Source organism: Rhodnius prolixus, unplaced genomic scaffold (genome assembly GCF_049639745.1).
Source record: "Rhodnius prolixus isolate KJV_2025 unplaced genomic scaffold, Rpr scaffold_3, whole genome shotgun sequence".
NCBI lineage: Eukaryota > Metazoa > Arthropoda > Insecta > Hemiptera > Reduviidae > Rhodnius > Rhodnius prolixus.
Window position 1 is genome coordinate 18,053,275 of NW_027411603.1, and position 17,438 is coordinate 18,070,712.

A 17,438-nucleotide genomic window follows, 5' to 3' on the forward strand; every position below is an offset into this window, starting at 1 on the left:
CACATTGATATAAGAGTTTCAAGCAGTCCAGTCCTTAACTTTCTCTTTAATCCCGTGGGGCACAAGGTGTGTGACCTACAATGATGACTAAAACTAGACATAAGAAACATAAAGAGAGCAGCAGAACAAGTTGCGCTGATCACACTCAAGTCCCAATGAAGCATAAAGCTTAATAGCTTAGAAACTTTAGACAGAATTGGAGTAGAGTATTTATTGGGTCATTAATATTTTTTTAAAATAAAGTGCATAATCTATTGTTTCGTTTAACATTTGTAATCATATATGTTGAAAATGAAACTTTCATGTTTAATTTAATATTTAATGAAGTAGGTACCAACTAAATTTTTGAAGTTTTTAAGGCGAAAATTTAAGAAATTTAATCTATTTCCAGGAAATAAACTTTTAGTTGCTGGGGGGAACAAACAGTATAAGAATGTTCAAAAACAAATTTTTAAAAAATAAAGTCATTGATAATAGGAAATAATAAAAAGTTATCGTTTTGATAGCTGACTGAACATAACTATCTTTTATACGCTCGGTACCTTTTTTTTGACATCCTATTAATGAATCTGAAGCTTGAATAAGAATTGCCAAGAGTACATCTATTTTTTAGCAGTTTTAATTCATTTTATTACATATAGGCCTAATAACAATTCCTTAAAAAAAAAAAAAATGAAATGAGAAATTTATACTTAGTAAGAATTCCTTATTAGCTTAGCAACTTTTATTACTTTATTTTTGAACTTAACTCCAATATATAAAAAAAACCAACAACTACTCTACGTCGAACTGCCTGAATAATAGTTTTGGTTTTTGTTACTTTTACCTTCCTGATAAGCATAACCTAATCGCCAATAATTTTATTCTAATTTTGGTCGGCCTTAATTTTTTCTAGAAATTTAGAAAAAGTTTAGTTACTTGAGAAAAGAACCCAGTGATGCTAATGCACTCTCAGCTTGTTTTCTCACTTTGGAATATGAGGTTTTATTTACACCATGCATAACCTTAATTGGTTTTCGTAGTACCTTGAGTTTATAGTACCGTTTTGAGTGAACGACGTGAGAATTTGCCGCTGCTGTTAAATTAATATTACTTAGTGCATATGATTTTCACCTTTTTAATTTAATCACGCGTACAGCGATATTGTGTTTTGTGGAATGTATGACATAGGGTTTTTCATTGGACATTAATGGACACTTACTGGTCTTAAAAGGATGGATAGTTCCTGTGACAGTTTGAGTGAAGATGAGAAAGTTCAGAATAAATCAACAAAATATCGTAAAAGAAGCCCAGATTATTATTCACGTCATGAATCAAAGAGCAGGAAAGGAAGTGTAAAACGAAAGAATTCAAGTGAACAAACCCATGTACATTCATCTAAAGGAAAAGAAAGTTCCTCATCTGAATATACCAGAAATCGCCATAGGAGCCCACGTAGAGAAAGAAAACACTCTCATGATGTTTATAATCACCGGTCGTCACATTCTCATGGGTATGAATCTTTTAGATCCAGAAGCAGAAGTCCAAAAAGATCAAGAAGTAAGAGCCTTAAACGTTCAAGAAGTAGAAGCCCACGAAGGTCTAGAAGTAGGAGTCCTAGAAAGTCTAGGAGCAGAAGTCCAAGGAGATATAAGTACACGAAAGATGATTCTCCAAAAAGAAGAAGCAGTTTTCATTTTGAAAGAAGCCCACGAAGATCATTTGATGGTAAACCAAATAAGTTTTCACTTTTAGAAAAAATGGGTATTGAATTAAAAATACCTGCTGTTGAAAAAGAGGGACCCAGTACAACGACGCCAAGTTATTTAAATCCATTGGGATTAACAGCTTCTAAATATGCAGAACAAATAGCTAAAAGAAAATTACTTTGGAAAAACAAAACCTCGGCCGAAGAGGAACGTAATGGGTCGAAAAATAGTAGTTTGTGGCAAGGCGCAAGGTTTTCCCAAGATCAGGATGGAAAATTAACTGCTAAATTTCAAAGACTTATGGGGATAAAGAATTCGGGAGAAGGGAGTTCATCGAGTGTAACACAAGATAAAGATTTATTTAAAAAGCAGGAGGAATTGTTTTCAACTATGGAGATGCAGTATGAAGTTGCCAGAGCAACTACTCACACCCAGAGAGGAGTTGGATTAGGCTTTAGTCACCGTCATGTCCCGTAAAAATACATATTTTTTTTGAATATTTGGATAATTTGTTTAAACTAAATGTAAATATTCACCATTATATTGATGTATAAAAATATTGAGTTATTTTCTCAGTATTATTGTGCATTATTGTTTCAAAAATTTAGTGAAATGCTCCATTTTCTTGGATCTTGTGAGAGATTCAATTTTTGTACATAATCAAAGAATAATAATAAAAATCTTATAGAATCTTTTACACCTAGATAATTAAGCAATCAATCTTACACTTCTCCTTTATCTTTATTTGTAATTAAGATAACGAGTCATGTCGAGGAAAGTTTTACCAGTAGTATAAAGATTATTTATGATAAAAGTATAGTCTTTTTTGTTTTGGATTTTTCTCTTTCTCAAGAAAATAATAAACTAAGGCGTTTAAATTACATGATGTTTGTAATACTTGTTCAGTTCTATGATATTCTTAAATTAATATTAGACAACAAGTTTTTTTACTTTTTAGCTTGAGAAGTGAAATTTTATCGTTGTATCATATTTGTTGAGTAGGGAGCTTATAAATATGTAAGTATTTTTATTTGTATGGACTGTGTGCAAAATGTATGAAAAAATTTATTTCTATTAAGAAAAATAAAGGTTAAACCTTTAAATTGAAACCTTTTTGTAATTCAGTTGCCAATACTTTAGAAAATAGCTCTTCAGTAAAAACAATAAATCCGCAGAATGGATTGTATTATTTACTTCTAAATCAAAACCCGGGCCTCATTATTTTAAAAAATATAGCATCAAATACATTCCGGTATAAGAATAATGGTGCTCAGCTGAATGATTGTTCCGGTCCCGTATAGCCAGCATTTTTAGAACTTTTAGTGTTATCCTCGTAAGAGGAGGTCATCATAACATGTTCTAACTTGGCATTTATCTGCCTGTTGTATTTGTCTAATAGGTTGGTTTGAATAGCTGGACAAAGTATTTTATTCCCTCTTATTTTTCATGATGACTACCTTGTATAATTCTACTTTTTATCAAGCGTGTAGTCATTTAATCCATATCAGACTATCAAGCTTATTTTTGCTACTTTGAGTCTCAGACCTCTCAGTTAGCCCTCCACCTAGAAGCTCCTACTATAAATCATCATGGGTTTGGTTCAATTTGTGATTGGTTAAACATGTATTTTTAACTCATTGATGATGCCGCGTTCTGACGTTTAATTCTACCGATAATATTCTAAAGTAATATATAGTGTAGTACCAGTTGATAATGAGGCGAAACAAAACTAGTTTTTCCATTACTTTTTTTTTGTGTGTGTCGAATAACAACTCTTAAAGCTGGTATTAAGAGCATATTGCAGTTTAGCAAACATAAATAAATGCAAGTACACCCTCTTTAATATCATATTATTTGCTTCTTTTTAGAGTTGCAGACTGACTCCTCAAAATGAAATTTTTCAATGCTGTAATTTTTCTATTTAGCATTAGCATGCATGGTATCATTGCTCAAAAATGTAAGTAATACTAACAATTTTTTTTGTGTTAATAAACTTGCAAAAATATCTCGTTATTTAAAAAAAAAATTGTAATAAATACGAATAAATGTCAGGTTGAATAAATAAAAAAGAACAATTGATCACCGATTCTGAGAAGTACATAAGAACTCGTTTGTAGTTAATGAAATAATTCACCAATGTTGTCTAAGCTTGCACTTCTGCGTTTAAGGTATAGTGCTTTTGATCAACACATATTGTTGAAAAGTTCAGAATAAGGTTTCATGTGTAAATCAATTTCCAGGAGAGATCATACACATAATTAAAATAGGTTTATGTACTTAACTACTATTGAATATTCAAGGATTAAATGTTCTTTATGTAGAAATTAGAAGAAAGAGGTATTGCTTTATAAAGATTTATTACGCTCTTTCATCCTTTACACAGTATGAACAGCCTCGCAAAATATTGATTTTTCGATTGTGACATTGAAGTATATTGCTTTACAGTTGTAGGGAAATGGTACGAATGGTATGTTAAAGAACTAAAAGATATTTTAAAAAATGGCCTTCCTTGTTTGGGGATACCTGAGTTAGATCCTTATCAAGTCAATTCATCCTTTAACTGGCAGAATCCTACCAATAAGTATACTTCTAGCTATTTAAGATAAAATGAGTTTAACATACTAGATTGTACTTATAAAGTGATATAATAAAATATTCATTTTCTTTAGGATAAATTTGAACTTAAGAGGTTTGCTGTCCAACTTTTCTGATTTTTATGTCAACAATATTGATATTAAACCAGATTTGCAAAGTTTAATAGAATTGCAGTTCACTTCAATAAGTTTTATTGGAACCTATCACTTAAAAGGGGAAGCTATGAAAATGATTCCTTTGGACAGTAGTGATAGAATCGAGTAAGTAAATAAGCTGTTATTTAACTAAATAGAGTTCTTAATATCAATTTTTGGAATCAGTTGATCTCAGGTTACAAGAGTATTATGTTGCTTTAAAAACCAGATCAAGACACAAAACTTGCCTAAGAAAGTCTAAGACCTGCAAAGCTACGATTTTAGCGAGGCGGAGTTAAGCCAGCAGAGGCGCGACTCGTAAGGTAACTGTTATCGCCAACCGATTATGCTACTATTTGAACTCACATTTTGCTAGAACTAAACCGTTTGACCCCTGAAAGACAACAAAAAGTGAACTAAACAGTGCGGGTGTAAAGTAGATTAAAAGAATGTATTTTTCATTAACATGTTTGACAAAAAAAAAATTGTTGACTTTCTTGTACTACTTGTAATTGGTATGTTTCTCATTTCAGTCCTACAAAGGTCGTCTTAATTATAAGTCCCTTTGGCTGCGGTTCCTGGGAACATAGCATACTCCTTGTTCTAATCTAATCTTTAAAAATATTTTTAAATGGACAATTAAGATTAGATTAAAGATCTCGCGGGACGAGACCACTGCCCCACGTCACCGCGCCAAAAGAGGCTTATTGTGTCTTCCCCTTTGGATCTAGTAGATGAAACCTCCCCTACTAAAGAGGTTGAGGACTTTCTCTACTATATTTTTTTGCTCTATTATCTCCTTTGGTCTCAAAGACCTAGAGGTTTCATAGCGCAACCACTCGAATAACAAGTGAGCGATCGATTCCTCATCTTCGTGGCACAATCTGCACAAAGGTCCCGAGCTAATGATGAACAGATGCTTCCTGAACCTACCGTGCCCTGTGAATAGGCCAGTGATTTGAGTAACTTTATTTCTGCCCAAGCACAGTCACTTTGGCTCTTTGTTTGCACAGCCAAGGCATAGTCTTGCCTTGACACAAAATACACACATTTTCACTCCATATAAGCTTCAAATAGTACGACTGAATGGATGCCATACCATCTTGGCATTTTAGGGAACTTTTTAAACTTTACTGGTATTCCCATATCTATTGGAAATCCCCAGCGAACTATTCCATATTGGTTGAAATCAGCAAAAGGTAATTTCAAAAAAGTGTTAGCAAGTAAAGCATCATTTGTAATCTAAAACTGGGTAGTTTATACAGTACATAACGCTAAATCCATTGAAAAATAAGGCTTACTTAAGGCATAAGGAATAATGAGGTCCTACCATAACAGGCCTGACTTTCTCCCACTTGATACTTTTTGTTTGGTACTATCAAAAATTTGTGTTGCTTGAAAAAATATTTCAACAAATATGTGAAACCAAATATGCAGGTCAACATTTCCTGCCCATTCTAATAAACCTTATTGGGCTCAGAATCGCGAATATGTAGGAACAAGGAAGTTAATTTCTAAGTTAAATATGCCAAGCTCTTTGGCGAGCTGAGTATCATCGTTAGAATAAAATCAACTAAGTACTAATTTCACTTTTCACTGTTGCAGAATATTTTTAGGGAATTTAATTTTATTTGTTGAGTTTCAATTGTTTGGAAGCAACACAACGGTTCAAATATCTAAATTTAGCCTAAAGTACGATTTTGGTGTGAGTAAGGTCAGTAAACAATTAGTAAATATTTCCTAAGTAATAATCAATTAAAATAATATTAGAATAATTTAATAATTTTTAAGGGAAGGGATTAGCTACGCGGTTAGCGTATCGGATTCCCACGCGGAGGACCCGGGTTCGAATCTGGCCGCTGATCCTTAGATTATCTCTTTCTTGGGGCTTCTTACAGCTTACAGTCCGGTGATGGACAGTGTTGTCTGTAACGAGAGAACAACACAGTCCGGAGGCCGGCAGTGCACTGAAAAAGCTCCGGGCGCCAATAACCTCAGATATAATATAATATAATGAAAAATAAATAAGTAAATTAGAATAATTTATATATATATATATGTACGTATTTATGTATATACTTATATAATTTATATATATGTGCATACTAAATTTAAATATATGTTACCGACTTCATTAAATTTTTAAAAAAGTGGTGGGTGGAATCTATCCACTTTAAAAAATCCTTTAAAGTGCATATATTTGAAACATAAATTATATTTACAATTTCCGTCGTTTTTCTTACTAATATTCTAATTTCAGGTCTCTATTGCTGGACTATTTAAAAAATATCGGTTAAATAATATAATTTTGCATTTCTTAAGCGACTTAATACCTACAGCATTGAGTCAATTGAAATCTCGAGTGCAGATAATGTTGGACAGAATTACTTTAGATTCAGGAAATAAGTGGTTAAAAAAAATGGATCTAAAACATATGATTGAAGAAATTAAATCAATGATATTACCAAACATTTATTCATTTTCTTTCCTGTAAATTTATTATCATATTTGTACATGTATACATATGTATTTCTATTCATAATAAAGATGAAAAATAAATGATAAGAGGGCGATAGTTTGTTGATCGTACCTAAGGAGAATAAAAATTCGTTGAGTTACCCGTCCTCTTAATTTTCTAACTGCAAACGCACAACACAGCAAATGGAAAGTTACAACTTTATCAGCTTAGAGTAGACTCTCTAGATATTGCATTTTTTCTATCATAGATTAAATAATCCACCAATACTGAAATTATTAATTTAATAAAAAAATGATGGACTTGAGTCATTTCTTTATTGAAGAGACAGTTTTTAAAGTTTTCATCCTAACTACTTGAACTAACTATCAGTTTCGCCCAAATTATGAATTTGCAATTGTCAATTGAGAAAAATCTTCTAACAGTTAAACGATCATGGAAATCTGAAATTTGGGATTAGTTTTACACTGTAGGAACATGATTACGAGGAATTAATCTAAAAACAGTAGGAGTACAATTTCTACTACATAACGGTAAGCTGAATAAAGTTTCATGTTTGAAAATTTTTGCTAATTAATATTAATATTCTTATAAATGCAGAACTAAAAAAAATCGAGATTTTTAAAATAATTCAAAAATATAATTGCATCAAATACTCAGCTCTACAGCTCAACCTAAATATGACCTGCCTTACAGAAGTAATAATCCCTTTCTAGCGTCAAAGTAACTCTCTTACGAATACTTAAAGTAACGTGGCAATAGGTCTTTTGTCACTTTTTCTTTGTTGATATTAACAACATTAGAGTACTTTAATCAGGGACATTCTAGATATGGGTGTGTAAAGGTCAAGATTAATGAGTAGTACCTACCTACCAAATTTTCTCTTAATAAATTTTTAAGATTGTAACCTGTACTTTTTCGATGAATTTCTAAATTTCATTAAATTATGGTTGGCTTTATTAGACCAACTCATTAACTTCGTATTATATTACTTATTTTTTACAATACTTCGAAGGTAAGGGATTAACTATGCGGTTAGCGTATCGTGTTCGAATCTAACCGCTGGCTCATAGATTTTCTCTCCCTATCAGCTTCTTAGAGCTAACTGTCCGGTTGTGGACAGTGTTGTTAGTAACCAGAGAACACTGTCCGGAGGCCGGCAGTGCACTGAAAAAAGCTCCGAGCGCCAATAACCTTAGATTTGTTGCGCCTTAAATAGTTAAAAACAAAAAAAACTACGAATATATAACACGCAAAGCAGTGCATTGAAATTGAAGTTTAGGGGAGGAGAAAAGCGCGGGAAACAACAAAATAAAACTAAATTCAGGTTTATGCCATTAAAACCCACTTATGGATTGCCATTAAAACCGTGAAATAGAGCACACCTCGAGAGTATTTTATATTAATCAATCATTTACCAAAGGAAGATCTTTTCTAGCCTTCGTTTTACTATTACGGCCAAATCTGTTTATTTTCCAATCTGCTGATGTCAGAAATGGTATGTTGTTTATGTAAATTCCGTTACAATATTTTAGATGATTATTTTTTATTAAATTTTAATTTCATTTTCGTAAAAAAAATTCTAAGAGATAACGAGTACTGAGTTTTCATAGTAGGAACTTGGAATGAAATAGGTTATCATTTAGTGGTAGTGTATACATATGTTCACATTTAAAGCCTTCTTTGGTGTAGTTCAGGTTCAGAATTCAGATTCTGAGGCAGACCCAGTCACATTTAGGTCAGACAAAATTTATCTTCTTACAAGTTTAGCACGGTCAGTAGATATATTCTACAATTTCTTTCAGATTTTTATCTATTAGATTTATTAAATTTTATTAAAAACATTTGCAGGGAAGTCAGTTGAATTTTTTAAAAGATGTCTGTTCACTCGTCTCAGAAATACAAAAAGAGGGATTGGACCAGAATAAAATTTTCGGTATAAAGTTTATATATGTGTTTTCACCACATTTTAACACGAATTGTTTATAATAATCTATATGTTTAGCTATAGTTTATTTTTATTTAATTATATGATTTTTTGACTTTTTTAATTGGTGTTTCAGTTTTATTGCATATTTTTTCCACTGCGTGTCACACAGCTATTTTCACATTTTCTTACTCTTGTTTAGTTCTAAATTTAAAAACGAGCAATATGCCATAAGCATAGTTCGAAAATATTGTAAGCTTACATATCATAGCTTACGCAGTTAACCTCTAGAGTGGAGGGGAGACTGTCAGAATGAATGTGTAGTGCCTCATTTCTATCTTAGCTGTCAGTCAGTGGGAAAGCCGTGGCAGAGATAAAGCAGTGAAAGGGTATAATCTCGAAATGGCTAGTCCACCGATGCAGCAAATAAATTTTGTGCATTGAACGTTTTATTCCACCACACAAGTCTGCCCAGTGTCCAGGAATCGTATAATAAATTAAGTAACAACTGAAGTGATGGAGAACTACTCGTTAGTTACAAAGAAAGAAAATCTGATTAAAAAATAATCGATGTAACAAAGGCAATAGATTTAATTTAAGTAAATAAAATCAGAGAATGTTAATAGTTACATTTTGCAGGGCGTTGGGTCACATAGACATTTTTTGGAAAGAATCAGAAAAACATTATATTACGGAAATTTACCTTCGACGGAAAGATTAAGTTTACCAGTGACTGGTGAGTAAATCGAAAATAATATTTTGAATAGCAACTAATTTTTTTCTTAATTTTAAGCGATACATTTTCAGAATTGGCTGCCGAATTATATTCCGAAGTTAAAACCAGACAAAGTGTGCAAAGATTGAGATTGGAAGAAGCATCGAAAATAAACCGAAACGCATGTATTTCTCCATGCACTTTAGTATTGGCGATTATTTACTTGGAACAGTTGAAATCTTCTAATTATTGTTATGTTGATAAGATTTCACCATCAGATCTCTTCATTGTTTCTTTAGTTAGTATTTATTTGTAGTGTTTGCAAAGTAATGGATAGTCTGTGAATTCAAAATCGTGTTTTTTTTTGTATTGCTACAATATAGCTTCTTAAAAGTACAATATACGTTTAGGTTGGTCTACATTTCCAAATTTCTTGGTTGGATACCTTTTGTTTGGACTTAGGCTTTTCGTCCAGTAACTAAATAACTAAATATTAGCGACCGTCAAAAGATGTTTGAAATGAAATAAGTTGCCTAATTTGTTAAAATATGAAATTAATCTATCTTTTAGTATAATTTAATTTATTCTTTCGATTGATAGAAAATTTTACTTGATTCTTAAATATATACACATATTCCCGTCCATGACACCTAATTGGTAGTTGGACGGAAAGCCCGCCTGAAAAAATAAGCATTACTTTACTGTGTTCACATATTCAGTTGATATAATCGAGATTTTTATACGCCAAAGAAGTAAGTATACATTGTTTTTGAAACAAAGAAAGAAGTAAATGTACAGTATTCCTTCTAGATGATTGCTACAAAATTTCTTAATGATAGCGGAGAAGAGGATGATATATTGAACAGTGAATGGGCATCTTCTGTAGGTCTTAGTCTTCCTGAAGTAAATCGCTTGGAAAGAGAATTTCTTGCTGCAATAGTAAGTTGTTCTTACTTCATTTGGTTCTTCAGTGAAACTGCATTCGTTTTATATATTTAACTACTTAAAATTTTGTAGAATTGGGAAGTATTTGTGGAAAAAACAAATTTTTGGAAACGACTTCGATTGCTTGAAAGAGAAATTGCTTTAAAAGAAGGTATTAAACGTGGTTGGTTTTCCTACACTGATCTAGAAAACCTTTTGGATACAATAAACGGCGTGGCACTTGCTCAAGCAGTTATTACCGTAAGTTATTACTACTTTACTTTTTTCAAAGATCAATGTTCATAATGTGTTGGCCTAAAAGAATAATTTAAAAAGTAAAATATATTGGCAGAGAGAGAAAACTTATATTTATGCCATATCAAGTAGTTATTAATATTAAATAAATAATGTAGAGTTTTTGCATTATTTTTGGTGACTAATTCATTAATCCAGAAGAAAGAATAATTTTTTAATTTTTTGTTTTTAAGGTATCAGCAGTATGTTTAGCTAGTTACACGGCAGGTATATTAACAATGCTGGGTTCAACATTGCTGGTGTCCCAAGTATCGAAATATTCCGCCTTGAATGTTACTTCTAACGGTCACTTATCAGAATTACCCAACATTTCAGTCCCAGTTTTTACGACAAAATCTACAAGAAATCTTGTTGGTACGTTTTTAAATATTGTTTTAAATTTAACTACTTTAAAGTAATTAACAATAACCAACATCAGGTAAGAGATTAGGTCAGTGATTAGCGTATACTGCATTTATTTATTGAGTGATTTTGTTTGTTTTTTTTTTTACTGATTCATTAATCTAGAAGGAAAAAAGAGTATTGCCTGAAATTGGCAATTCTCTTTCTTCCCTAAGAATTTCGTTATACCAAACAGAAAAAAAAAAAAATAGATGATTCACTTAATTCAAATATTTAATAAGTACTGCCAATTTTTGTGACGGGCTTTGAATCCAACGATCGATCAGGTGTCATGATCGAAGGCGGAGGGCAGAGGTACTTTAAAATTTCATAATGATACAACTAATAGAATCTAAGGTCAAGACGAACTCGGGATTCTATACACGTTAAATTACTGGTTAATACTTGATTAAAAAATCTAAAACCTGAAATTGATAATTCGTTAGTTGCATTTTAATCAAAAAGAAAAATTTCATTAGTTACTAAAGTTCAAAGGAAGGGATTGGCTCATGGGTTAGAGTACTGTAGGATTCCCACTCGGAGATCCCGGGTTCGAATCCAGCTGCTGGCCTTAAATTTTCTTTTCATAGGATCTTCATTTACAGCTTGATGTCCGGTGATGGTAAGACACTTGTCAGTAAGGAAGCTGGCAGTGCACTGAAAAAAGCTTCAGTTGCCAGTGGCCTCAGATATTAACGCGCTCAAAATTAAATATAAATAAAAATTAAGATTGTTCAGAATTCTCTCTTACACTCATATTTCGTAATTATGTTTTTTTTTTTAGATATTACAGAAGATTGCGAATTATCTTTTAATAAATTTTCCTGTAAAGAAAGTACGCTGAAGAATATAGTACAATATTTAAAGCAAGGAAAACTCAAGAGTAATCTAGGAAAAGAAAGCAATTTTACATTTTATGATAATAATTATTTGAGTTATATTTACAATTACTTACAAATGTTATCCATCGAAATTGAATATTTGCCTTTAAAACTTGGAAGGTTGACTTTAGAAAGTAGTTCTTTATTATATGATTCTTTTTCATAAAGTCTCTTTCATTAAAATTCTGTATATATTTATTTTTTGAACACAACTTTGCGTTTTAATTTTTTGGAAAGTATAAAAAAGTATTTTTGTAAAAATTCAATTTTAGTCCATCTTTGTTAATATGGTTGAATTAGCTAGAATAGCTCTGTGGCCTCATGATCTGCAGGGCACATGTAAAAAAGCATCATATTGAAACTTGAAGTTTGAATTGTATTACATAAAACATTAATTCCACATAAATATATTTAAAGTTTTATATGACTTTCAAAGGTCGCAACATTTACTACATTTACAAGCATTCTACAAACTTGCACGATATTTTAAAAACAGCAATTAATTACAAATCTAATAATTCATCAGAAAACACTAACTTCATTCTTGATTTATATTATCTAATTTTTTAACTTTTCTACTTTACTCAGATCTTCTTTGTTGTTAATGAACAACAGTGGTACCATTCCTAAAATACATCCTACCGTAACACCGATAACACGACCCTGAAAAATATAATTTTAATATTATGTGAAAGTATTCAATACCATATCAATATGTAAAGTTGAAAGTGAAGAGGTTACATTGATCTTCGGCACAATAAGATTCACCCAACCATGAAAGAAGTGCAGATCTCCTCTATTCGTTAAGATATGAACCTTGTACTTTTAGAGGTCCTTAAAGGAACAGCAAACAATCTTAATAAGGGGCTAACATTAAGGTTTTCATGAGAATTTACCAGAGAAAGCAAGCGCTACCGACGCAGTACTGGAACAACTTTCAAATTAGCTAATTATGGTTGAGAGATTAAAAGCTCTTTCGATAGTCGGAGGTCTGAGGAAATTAGTAATATAACCCTACATGTGCCGTAGAAGTAATCTTACATTTTAACAGTACAACCATAGAAGTTTGGCTGAAAACAACGCAATTATCGCGGCTCTCCTTAAAATTAGAAATGTATTGTAAGATGTATATTGTTAATCTTTAATTTCTGACTTCATGGATGGATGTTTACAGTAATGTCACTTAGGCCAACGAAAGAAAATTGGAAGTTGTCCATATTCGTTGGACTTACATTGCATCCTCTTAAATCTACGGTGAATTAGCAATAGTGTTATTTTTTTTTATCTGGCTTAGAGATTAATCCCAAGTATTTGACCTAAAGGCATAATCTTCTACCTACGAAAGCAGTAACGAATGTCGTATCCTTGATACGTGATCACAATGATGTCAGTTTACGACTTCGTTTTAAAAAAAAAGGAAAGAATGCAGAACCAGGTATAAAATACTTCATAAAAGAAGTCTTATCGCAAAAGAGGTCTTTTCTGAGTAACGTTCATTATATTAAACCATCAAGTTATCCTTTTTGTGAAACATTCTACGATTTATACACTAACCACTCCCAAAAGAATGGAAAAAATCTCTTGCATCAACTAAAAAATAGAGCAACATTGATCTGTACATATGTTCTTTTCGTAACAGGTTCATGTGATTACATAACTTGAATAAACATACATGGAGATGTTCAGTAGTGAGCGGTATTGCTTACTGTGGAAGAACCTTCTGTACTACAGGGGCATATTTATGCTCCCTTTAAAATTTCATATCTCTCCTCATTGTCTCGCTCATTTAAAAAAAGTAGACGCTTGCTTCCATATTCCTCCCTAGTGTCAAATGTGAATTTGCAGATTTCTAATTAAAATTAATCACTATGGTGGAAGTATAGTAACTAAGCTGATATTCTGAAAGAAAGGTGGTATTCACTTACTAAATTGGATGCCATGCGGCATGTTGACATCGCAAGTTGTACAGGAGAAAGAGGTGGAGGTTTGACACCAAACTTAGCTGCTGCTTGTTCAACGTAATACGCTGACCCTATTCCAAGGAGATCAGAAAAAGTGTTCCCCAGTGCAGCTGCAGCCATTGTTGACAACACCATCAGAGAACCAAGTTTAATCTCTATGTAATCGCCCTGAGTAATTCATTTTTATATTGAGATTGCTCTGTTTTATGAAAATTGTAAACTTTTTATTAGTTGATTAATAAAAAAATGGTTTTTGATATTAAATTCTGAAACTTTTAGTCATCATACGGGTGGGTGATATGAAAAATGTAAGATAATAGAAAGCAGGTGCAAGGCACAAAAATGTAAAACAACGTAAAGAAAACCAGCAAAAATTATCAATGATAACGATTTAAAAACATAAATATTTGGAGTGGCAAAATTGAAAAATTAAGAAAAAATTCTTAAAATTATGCAGTTATTGGGATCGCACAGAAATTAGTTAAAGCTCTCTAAAGTGAGAGGCCTAGAGTTACTCAAGCCTCTTCAAAATTAATTTACAGGAAAAGTTACAAACATTCCAAATACAAAACTGATACAACAAAATATAAGTATTTTTTTCAAAGTTCAAAAAATTTGCAGTATATTGTTTGCTAATCTAGGAAAACCATTTAAGCTGCATCTCCCAAGATAAGTTATTGACCAAGAACATTTTGCATTGAATTCGCCAGATGTTTAAACGGGGTAAAATTTATTCCCGATGTTCGCCGTATACATTTTGTATAGTGTCAAAACTGTATTAACATAGAAACTCAATTGAGAATATTACGGAAATGTACCCATTAACCAGATTACTGCAGCTAAAGAGGTTAAGAGATAATCACATTAGAGAAAAAGGCAACACGTTTTATCAAAGGTGAAATTATTTACTATGTTGAACGTCACAAAGCTGGCCCACCTCTCGGTCCAGGAAGTAGCAATGGGCTTAGAAGGTGATTAAGTCGGTAATTTAACTTGAGAATATAATTTTAACTCCAGCCTATTTTCGTCATATTGCGCAAACTTTAAAACTAATGGCAGAAGAGGAGATACTGAGAAACATCTATGTATTTGGGATTAGGATTGAATAAGGCGAAAAACAGAGTTAAAAAGAATGACTTTAGAGAAAAAAAATTTAAAATTTTGAGCAGTTTGTTGCCAAGATTGCTAGAGCTACTCTACTAGACTAACATATTCCTGCAGTCAGGTACATTACAATTTCGAAATATCTCGATTCCCTAATAAAACGTTTCTTTGTAAAGAATCTCAACTTCAATATTATTATTACTGTACTTGTCATCAGCATAACGTAGTTTTTTTTTAAGTTAAAATGATAGCCTCCGGTCATCAAGAACGTCAGAAAGATTATTTGGAAAAGAGACTATAACACAGAAGGTGTTATAAGAATCACATCATTAGAAATTGTGTAGGAAAAAAAATGAATTAAAGATTTGGAGTAAAAAATTACTTTCAAGTTTTAAAATGCAGTGTTTCATTTAAATTTACTAATTCTTTTTGGGATTATTTATTGCTTTAATTTTTATGGAAAAGATTAGCTGGATAATTAGAACTCTTGATTACTACGCGGAGATTCAGGGTTCCAATCCAGGGATTCTTATAGATTTCTCTTTCTAGAAGCTTATTACAGCTCAATATTCGGCGAAAAGAAAGTAGAAAATGGCTGAATTATAAGAAAAATAAAACCTCATAATATTCAATGAATTGTTGAAGTAACTTACGCAAACTATCATGACAAAATTGTCCAGGAAGCCAAATCCCACAAAAGGAACAGCGTTATGAACAGCGACTACAAAATACAATAAAATTGCAACTCTTCACCTACAGAAGAATAAAACATTGAAAATTAAAACAATTTATAATTTAATGTACCACCAAAAAGTTGCGATGAAGTTGGTTTTGAAGCTGTTTCGGCTGAAACAAAAAATATAAACAAATAAATGCAATTGTTAATAACTCTTAGTAGTCCATGTGTTATTTGTAATATTGATAGGCTAATAGTTTGGAATCTGTGAAAAAAATTAAGAATAGTAATAAATTTGCAATTAAATTCTTGGCAAATGAACTGCTGGATGTATCGTAAGTAAATCGATTCAACAGAAAGTAAAGTTTATGTTTGAAAGGCAAAACCTTTACAACTGTAAAAATTATAGGTTTTGAACTTGGGAAACTGTTAAGTCAGTGCATAATAGAAATTAGTAAAGTACAAAATCAATTATACTTTTTTCAAAATAATAATCTGGCCGGATGAACTTTTTTTTTACCAAATTCGTAGAGATAACATTAATTTAACTTACACCTCCATCCCTAACAGTTTTTTAGCTCAAAAATCTTAACTTTTACCAACTAGAGATCTAACGAAAGCATCTTGTATCTGCTGTAACCATATATATTATTTCGTCTTTCTACTGCTATACTTTCTTCACTTCTTTAACATTCAACCAGCAGATTCACCATAAAGCTCTCGAGTCCGATAATCGTCTCATCTCAACATGTTACATCAATTTTACATCTCTAACAGTGTTTCACAGTTTCCCTCAAATACTTTTTTTTTTTCTTTTTAATGAAATTTTACTCATTACCTTACTACGTTTCGAAATCATTCTACTGCTTGTCGTTAGCCTATACACTTCAATAATATACTATACTCACCATACTTACGGTACAGCCAATCCTCAGGTACAGGACAATAAGACCCCGTAGGGTCAACATCTCCAAGATTTGGCACCTTTGAAGGTCTTCCAAATTTTGATCTCCATCTGAAGGCAGCTAATTTATCTTTAAAATACAAAAATAAAAATAAAATGCTTTTCATTTTTAAAATGTGAATAAAGATGAACAGAAAATATAGCGGGCATATAATCAACCTCTATAATCTGCCTTCATCCTTTCAGACTCAAATTCCTTAAGAGACGAAAGAAGAATATTTCGTTCATCGTCCGTCAATTTTAAAATTAAGGCCTGTGCAGCTGATTTTGTAAGGGGTAGGGCATTTGAAGATGTCCTTTTGGCTGGAATAGTAAAATAATTTAATTTCTTCCTAAAAGAGGAGTTCGTATATACTGATAAAGGCATACTGGAGAAACTTAAATGAAAATTATATAAATTCAAATTTTTAGGTCTCATTATTGTTAATGTTCTGAAACTCATGTTTAAATAAACGATCATAAAAGCTGCACTTGATCACATTTTTACTGTTTACCACAAAATCGTTTTATCTACGACAGTTTGTTCATCAAAAGAAGTACTTAGCGATTACTGACTACTAATCACAAAATCAAGTTTATCTGCATTTAAGTCAAAAGTCAACCTATTCAATAATAACCTTCCATTTAACAGCTTCCTAAAAAATGTAGAATCGTAGAAAATTATTCATTATGATAAAAAATGAAAACAATAACAAAA

The 17,438-nt window shown here is 31.7% G+C and overlaps 3 protein-coding genes across 9 annotated transcripts; 2 read left to right on the plus strand and 1 right to left on the minus strand.

Annotated features, from left to right (window-relative positions):
* The first annotated feature begins 798 nt into the window (after positions 1-798).
* On the plus strand, positions 799-7,430 carry LOC141453374 (uncharacterized). Of its 6 annotated transcripts, XR_012457972.1 has the most exons (7): positions 2,163-2,705; positions 3,557-3,645; positions 4,134-4,269; positions 4,358-4,543; positions 4,647-4,740; positions 6,023-6,131; positions 6,678-7,430. XR_012457972.1 is itself a non-coding variant. In XM_074126523.1 (6 exons), the coding sequence occupies exons 2-6, from the start codon at positions 3,579-3,581 to the stop codon at positions 6,909-6,911; spliced, it is 732 nt and encodes a 243-aa protein (XP_073982624.1). In that variant the 5' UTR covers positions 2,163-3,087; positions 3,557-3,578; the 3' UTR covers positions 6,912-7,430. The 6 variants fall into 6 exon arrangements, 4 of the variants coding, with proteins under 4 accessions (XP_073982624.1, XP_073982623.1, XP_073982627.1 ...); XR_012457971.1 differs by lacking the exon at positions 4,647-4,740 and having other exon boundaries at positions 799-2,705; XM_074126523.1 differs by lacking the exon at positions 4,647-4,740 and having other exon boundaries at positions 2,163-3,087.
* Positions 7,431-8,336: 906 nt separating this feature from the next.
* LOC141453373 (protein CNPPD1) lies at positions 8,337-12,248 on the plus strand. Of its 2 annotated transcripts, XM_074126520.1 has the most exons (9): positions 8,337-8,391; positions 8,586-8,667; positions 8,745-8,829; positions 9,460-9,556; positions 9,628-9,833; positions 10,346-10,474; positions 10,553-10,720; positions 10,948-11,128; positions 11,940-12,248. In XM_074126520.1, the coding sequence occupies exons 3-9, from the start codon at positions 8,770-8,772 to the stop codon at positions 12,200-12,202; spliced, it is 1,104 nt and encodes a 367-aa protein (XP_073982621.1). In that variant the 5' UTR covers positions 8,337-8,391; positions 8,586-8,667; positions 8,745-8,769; the 3' UTR covers positions 12,203-12,248. The 2 variants fall into 2 exon arrangements, with proteins under 2 accessions (XP_073982621.1, XP_073982622.1); XM_074126521.1 differs by lacking the exon at positions 8,337-8,391 and having other exon boundaries at positions 8,511-8,667.
* Positions 12,249-12,391: 143 nt separating this feature from the next.
* Positions 12,392-17,369, minus strand: LOC141453375 (uncharacterized). Its single transcript, XM_074126527.1, has 6 exons — positions 16,901-17,369; positions 16,686-16,811; positions 15,906-15,947; positions 15,755-15,822; positions 13,962-14,165; positions 12,392-12,699 (listed from the first exon to the last, which is right to left on the minus strand). The coding sequence occupies exons 1-6, from the start codon at positions 17,199-17,201 to the stop codon at positions 12,595-12,597; spliced, it is 846 nt and encodes a 281-aa protein (XP_073982628.1). The 5' UTR covers positions 17,202-17,369; the 3' UTR covers positions 12,392-12,594.
* Positions 17,370-17,438: the final 69 nt, after the last annotated feature.